The following is a 7,739-nucleotide window of genomic DNA, read 5'->3' as shown; positions in this document are numbered from 1 at the left end:
CCCTATAAAGTATATATATTCTTGATCAGCTTAAAAATCTAAGACGATCCAGCCATATCTGTCCGTCTGTTTGTCTGTTGAAATCACGCTACACACTTTAAAAATAGAGATATTGAGCTAAAACTTTGCACAGATTCTTTTTTTGTCCTTAAGCAAGTTATGTTCGAAGATGGGCTATGTCGGACTATATCTTGATGTAGCCCCCATATAGACCGATACGCCGATTTAGGGTCTTCGGCCCATAAAAGCCACATTTATTATCCTATTTTGCTGAAATTTGGGACCGTAAGTTGTGTAAGGCCCTTCAACAACATACGTTTTGGGCTCATAAAAGGCGCATTTTATGTCCGCTTTCGCCGAAATTCGGTACAGTGAGTTGCGTTATGCTCTTTGACAACTTCCTGCAATTTGGTCCAGATTGATCCAGATTTCGATATAGCTGCCATATTGACCGATCTCTCGATTTAAGGTTTTGGGCCCATAAAATGCCTATTTATTGTCCGATGTCGCCAAAATTTGGAACAGGGAATTTTGTTAGGCCCTTCCATATCCCTCTTCAGATCAGTTCAGATTTGGATATAGCTGCCATATATACCGATCTCTCGATTTAAAGTCTTGACTTATGTTAGGCTTTTCGATATCCGGGTCTTATATGGTTCAGATCGGTCTACATTTGGATATGGCTACCAAAAAGACCAATATTTTGTTCTACAAATTCAACAATGACTTGTACTTATTAGACCTCTCAATATCCGTATCGAATTTGGTCCAAATCGGACCATATTTCGATTCGAAGCTGCTTTGGGGACATAAATTAGGCATTTTTCACCGGATTATGACAAAAAGTGGTTTACATATATACCCGAGGTGGTTGGTATCCAAAGTTCGGCCCGGCCGAACTTAACGCCTTTTTACTTAGCTTATACCGAAAATGCAAACAAAAAAAAAACAAATTATTACTTCCATGGACTGGAGCTTGCGAAATTCGAGGAGATTGTAGCCAGTTTTTTTCATTAAATACTATGTAGACTTGCGATTGTTTTAATTTGTAATTTAATTTGTAATTTATTTATTTACACCCGCACAACAAGAATATAAAATTCTTATAATTAAAGTTCGGGTAATATCTCCAACAATTGTACATAGTAAACACTTAAAACTAAGAATCTATAGCTATACAATACATCACAGATTTTGAATGAATAACTTACGGAAAAACTAACAATTGTGGCTTTGTAGATTTTAATTTAAAAGAAAAAAAAAACAAAAGTGAACTTATCAATTAAAGAGGAATTAGTAGACTTAGTTGATCCGAAAAAAAAAGAAATTAAGGTAAGTATAGAAGAATAAAAATAAATATGTGAATGAGTCTTAACATTCATCAATGTATAAATCTTGTGCGTCCATCTGCAACTTTACGAGATATTGTATTTTTTGGGAACAATGTCGCTGCTAAGACGAAAAGTTTATATAATATGGTGCAAGCCAAATTGAAAGATAGGTTTATGTGAGAGCTTTATCAGATTAAGGGTCATTTGGGGATGTTGGAAACCAAGCAACTGTTCTGATTGCTTTTAACTTGGCAAAATCCAGGCTTCCTTCATCTCAAAAGTGGACAATAGAATCGATGGGTTGATTTTAATGGGCCACATTTTGTTTTAATATGCCCTCCACCATAGGATGGGGGAATACTAATTTCCTCAATCCGTTTGAAATTTAGTGTAGATCGGTTGGGATTGTAAATGGGTCATATCAATTATGATCGTATTCGATTCGGACCATAACTTGATATAGTTCGAATAAAATAGCATATATTTTCCATTATTCTTTGTTTGCCTAGAAAGAGATACCGGGCAAAGAATTTGACAAATGCGATCCATTTTGAAGAGTCCGGCCGAACTTAGCACGCTTTTATTTGTTTTAAATACATTTAAATGAACAGAGGCTATCATTGAGCATGTTTAAAAATACAATTGCAAATTCCGCCCATGATTTTGTCACATATCAATGAGTGCAGTCCGATTCAAGTTTAAGCTCAATGATAAGGGGCCTCCATTTTACAGCCGATCCGAAGGGCATGCCGCAGTGCGACACCTCTTTGGAGGGAAGTTTTATATGGCATAGTACCTCACAAATGTTGCCAGCATTAGAAGGGGAAAACCACCGTTTGCCTTTTGTTTTCTGATGGTCTCGCAAAGATTCGAACCCAGGCGTTCAGCGTCATAGGCGGACATGCCAACCTCTGCGATACGGTGGCCTCCAATTACAAAACATGTAAGTGCATGGCTAGTTGCAATATATGAAAAACCCGCACACAATCTAATACATCAACACGGAACATAATGTATTGTAGTACCATAAAAAGCGGAAAAATATGTAATTGATTTTTTAACGTCTATTTGCAGTACCATAAAAATCCTTGATTACAAAAGAGGAATAGAGGTTTTATGATGCCTTCACCCATTTTGTCAAATGTTCGTTTGACGCCATCGTATAACAGGCAAATAAATTTATTTGGGATTTTTCTTTTCTCAAATATTGTTAAATTGACATTGTTGTCTGCTGCATTGCAGGTATGCCGTGTTGCTGTGATAACAGTCAACGGCAAGGTGGTTGTTTCTGCATTGCAGCATAATGCAAAGGGTTGGCGCGCAGGACTATGTTGGGTTGATGATCGTATGACGTAGCAATCCATTTGTTTTCGATAGATGGCATTCATAGAAAACTAGTAAAAGCGTCCTAAGTTCGGCCGGGCTAAAACTTGGGAACCCACCACCATGGATTCTGCTTTAATACGGAAGCTATATCTAGTTATAGACCGAATTGGACCGTACTTGGCGCAGTTGTTGAGATTCATAACAGAACACTATAAGCTAAATTTCAGCCAAATCGAAAAAAATTGCGGCTTCTAAGGGAAGTCAAATCGGGAGATCGGTTTATATGGGAGCTATATCATATTCTTGGCCGATTTTAAACGTACTATAGTTGTTGGGAGTCATAACAGAACACCATGTACAAAATTCAGCCAAATCGGATGAAAATTGCGGCTTCCGGGGCTCATGAAGTCAAATCGGAAGATCGGTTTATATGGGATCTATATCAGGTTATACACAGATTAAAACCGTGCTTAGCACTGTTGTTGGAAGTAAAAATACAACACTATGTGTAAAGTTTCAGCCAAACCGGACAAAAATTGTGGCTTCCATGGGCTCAAGAAGGCAAATCAGGAGATCGGTTTATATGGGAGCTATAGCCGAATCTGAACCGATATGGTCCATTTGCAATCCCCAACGACCTACATTAATATAAAATATCTGTGCAAAACTTCAAGCGGCTAGCTTTACGCGTTCGACCGCCATCGTGATTTCGACAGACGGACGGATGGACATGGCTGGTTCGAATCAGAATTTCGAGACGATCAAGAATATATATACTGTATGGGATCCTTAATCAATACTGTGAGGTGTTACAAACGGAATGACTAGATTAGTATACCCCCGTTCTATAGTGGTGGGTATAAAAATTTCACATTTGCAGGCCTTCATCAGATATTAGCAAGTATTGCACGAAACTAATCGCATATACGGACGAGGTTGTGGTTCTGAACAGTGTTACCACTCAACAAAATCATTTCCTACCAACATTTAAGAAAAATCCCACCATACCCGACCAAAACCTACCTAATGTTCTACAAGCCAAAAAAGCGGTATGTATTTTTATATCCACCACCAAATATTGCAACACATCGAATTATACATTTTAAACTCTACAAGACATACAGAATTGATCGTCGATCTGGCCAAACCCCTCCATCTGCCTGTTCAAAACACTCTACATCCTATAAAAATAAAATGCATAGTTTAAAAATGTCCTTAATATTGATATAGCATCCATATATACTGACCTCCCGATAAGAATTCTTTAGTTCACAACCACAGTGCCGAGTTTGGATAAAACGATCTCTCAATTTAAGGTATTGAGTCCGTTAATGCGCATTTACTTCACGTTTTCGCCATAGCAGTGAGTTGCATAGTATTCCTCAATATCCGAGTATGGACCTGATCATATTTGTATAGAACGATTTTCCGATTGAAAGCATTGACCGCAAAAGAGTTGCATTTTTTACCCAGAATTTATGTACCAGTTAGAGTCAATATCAAAACTTATGGACTATCTCTCTGAAATTTGAATCAGCGCGACGATTTGTAACAGTATAAGACCCCTCGACGTACATGCTGAGTATAGTTCATGGGAGTATCATCACCCGACGTAACATTATGCACAGATTATGGAAGAAGAGACAACAAGTAAAAAGTGCTAAGTTCGGCCGGGTCGAATATTGGGAACCCATCACCATGAATTTTGCTAAAAATTTCTACCAAATCAGTCGCTGTATCGAAAGTTTACATCGAAAAGTAACCAAACAAGAGGAAGAATATCCCCCTTCTGGACATTCGTCTACATGTTCGGCTTCTTTCATTTCAAGTGTATAGTGTATCCGGCACTATTATTGACAAGACTGTGAGCAATATTCTTGTTGAACATTTTAACCCTCAAGCAACTCACTAAAGCGGTCTTTTAGGTACTTAAAAAAAAGGATTAAAAACTCGTTTAAAATGGATTTGAACCTGATCAAAATATTCCATCCATAGACTACATATTCTACGCATGAATACAAGCTTTAGAATTTCTTAGTCCACGAACCACGCCTTTATTCACACATGGCTCCTGAATAAGAATGTCAAATGCCTGCTGTCATTCGGGGGGCCGAAGCGAAGCCGGACCCTGGCCAGGGTTTAAATTCTTCACCCCGGTTGCGTTAGCTTCATCGTATGTGTACGTGTGGATGTTTCGCTAAGGTTAACTGAGCATGATTATCTTGCGCATATGGGTTGTAGCCATCTAGCGACGGAGTAACTTTTTCGTGAGCCTCCATATATTAGCAAGGTAAACGAAACTGTCAAAGGGGGATTATGTTAAGAATTAAAGAAGACATATTCTCAAAATGTGTTGTTTTGGAGGTAAACAATTTTGGGATTGCTGACAGTTGAGAAGTTTTAGTGCTTTGTCTTTAAATATCCAGTTGCCTAAACTGCTTCCGAGAAATGCCAGCTGGAAAATTTTTGCATTTAATCCTAAATCAAACATAATATTATCGCAGCAAACAAATTTTAAATGATTTTAAAAATATAACCCTTCCCAAGTTTAAGAGATAAGAGAACTTGTGTCAAATGTGACTATTCTAGATCAAGAAGCATTACATGAGTCACAGGACTATTATAATTTATTAGTCTAGTGATGAGCTATGTGACCCATTCACCAACGGTGGCATATTATCTCCTTATCTCACAGTATAAGCATGCAAGATAAGAACTTGCAAATAATTTCACAATTCCTGCGCAGGGCACACTCCATATAAATATAGGCTGAAGACATTTATCTTCACCATTTTCCATTAGAAGATACAACTACTCGAATCATGAAGTTCGCGGTTGTTTTGGGAGTAATCGTCTTTTGTGCGATGAGCTCCTTGGCTGTGGTTCCCGCATCAAATCTGGGAGTACAAAATTCCATCGCTGTGGCATTGCCACCAGCTCCAGCTCCTACCCTGGCCCAAGACTTGAATGAAATAATGCTAATGGTGAATTTCAAGCAAATCGAAAAACTTATGAACCGCTATCTACTCAACGATGCCGAATTCCAGACATTTGTACGCATAATCAACTCCCGGGATGCCTACTTGACCTTCATGCGTTTCCGTACTCAACCTGAAGTAATAGCATTTGTCCCCTGGGTGCAGACACAAATCAGGGCTACAAGGGGAAAATTCAAATGGGCTAAATTCAAAAACGAAATGTCCCTCTTCAATGAGTCACCATTTTGGGCTAATACCGTCTTCGGTTGGCAAGGATTTATCAGCGAATTTATGCTCTACCATCCAACGGATATGATCAGTGCCCATGTCAACATGAAAGTGGCTGAAAATGGTATTTTCGCACAATTCTGGCAACGTTTGACTGCCTTGAAGCCAGTCTACGATCGTGTGGTCGCTTCGCCGGAAGCCCAACGTCTTGCCGCTACTCTTCAACTTAATGGAATAGATGTGAATCAACTGGACACCTTGGTTCGCAACCAATTTGGTTGGCAAGTGCCCCTCGTCAATAGCACTGGGATAGAGGGTGGCGCATTATACTAATCTCCAACTATGTTTAATTTTCAAAAAGATTTCCCCTATTCATACGCAGTTATTGTAATATTTACTAGACATACAATAAATCAAAACCGAAAAGGCGCATAAACCAAAGTGCTGGCATTATTTTATTAACATGTGTAACAACAATTGCCACCACCCCACCTAATCGATTTAACCAAGACCGTTCGGTGTTGCCATATGGCAATGCAAAATTTTTGACGAATTTGTACAGTTTTATAAACTACTAGCTGAACCCGGCCCGCTCCGCTGCGCCTTCTTTTACTTTATATGGAACAAAATTATCCTTTGAATATTATTTTCGGCAATTAAAGAACTTTTAGTGAATTGCCATGCTACGAAAATGGTATATGGCTTGACTAACAGTATAACAATATAACTGCCTTTATCTGATTATCTGAATCCATATGATCTAAATTGCGCTATGAATTCGCTCGAAGGGTTTAGGGCCATTCTTCAAAGACTTTATTTAAGCCCGATATTCTCATGGGGATTTTGGGAATGGGAAGGCACCCAGGGTGGTGGTTGGTGGGTTAAGGGTGTAGTGTGCAACCCAAAAACATGGTCCCGAAAGTGAGTATCAATTTCGTTCTCTACTCCCAAATACCATTCATTTGAGCCCTATATTGCAATGGTCTGTAAATGTATATGTCAGATTTAGGGGTGTTTTGTGGGATGGGGTGGTTCCCCAAACACTTAACCCTGAAAAATATATCAACATCGAGTTCTAATCTCAAATACAATTTATTTAACCTCATATTGCCATTGGTTTAAGGGGAGTTTGTGGGATGAAGCGTCCCGGACACTTAGCCCCAACAATTGGTTATGAAATTAGTTATGCAATCTCAAATACCTTTCATTTAAGCCACTTATTACCATGGTCGGTAAATTTGTACTCTTTGAGGAGGGGGCGGTGCCCCAAATGCATGGTCACACATTTGGATATCAGATTCGTATTCTACTCCCAAATACCTTTATTTGAGCCCCATATGGGAAAGGGGTAGACCTCCAGAAAATTGGTCCCGAAAGTGGGTATAAATTGTGCGCCCTACTCCCCAATACCTGTCATTTGACACCCAGAAGCTCTAAGCGCTAAAAATTATCAGCATCGTGAAATACTCTCAAATATCATTTATTTGAACCCCACATTGCCATTGGTCTAAAAATTGGATATCAAATTCGTTTTCTAATCCCAAATACCTTTCATTTAAGAGGTATGGGCCCTAAAAACTATCAATAGCGAGCACCACTCTCTTTAAGATCCAAATTGTCATGGTGAGAAAATACATCCTATTTGTGGGTCCCGAATGTTGATATCAGATTCATGGTCTACACCCAAATTCCTTTCATTTAAGCCCCATAAAAAACCTCTTATTTGAGCCTCAAATTGCAATGGCCAGCAAATACTTCCTATTATTTGAATGGTGTTATGGGGGTGGGGTGGCCCCATAGACACTTTTCCCGAATATTGATATCAGATTTTTGCTTTACTTCCAAAGACCTTTCAATTGAGCCCCATATTGCCATT

At 38.8% G+C, this 7,739-nt stretch overlaps 1 protein-coding gene across 1 annotated transcript; it reads left to right on the top strand.

Moving 5' to 3' along the window:
* The first annotated feature begins 5,521 nt into the window (after positions 1-5,521).
* Positions 5,522-6,196, top strand: LOC106082509 (uncharacterized). The gene has a single exon (XM_013245062.2). The coding sequence runs from the start codon at positions 5,522-5,524 to the stop codon at positions 6,194-6,196; it is 675 nt and encodes a 224-aa protein (XP_013100516.2).
* The last annotated feature ends 1,543 nt before the right edge of the window (positions 6,197-7,739 follow it).

Source organism: Stomoxys calcitrans, chromosome 1 (assembly GCF_963082655.1).
Source record: "Stomoxys calcitrans chromosome 1, idStoCalc2.1, whole genome shotgun sequence".
NCBI classification, from domain to species: Eukaryota; Metazoa; Arthropoda; class Insecta; order Diptera; family Muscidae; genus Stomoxys; species Stomoxys calcitrans.
This window is presented reverse-complemented; position numbering and strand designations above follow the sequence as displayed.

Excerpts from the sequence above, each read along its gene's own strand:
- LOC106082509 (XM_013245062.2), top strand. The coding sequence starts at position 5,522 with ATGAGCTCCTTGGCTGTGGTTCCCGCATCAAATCTGGGAGTACAAAAT.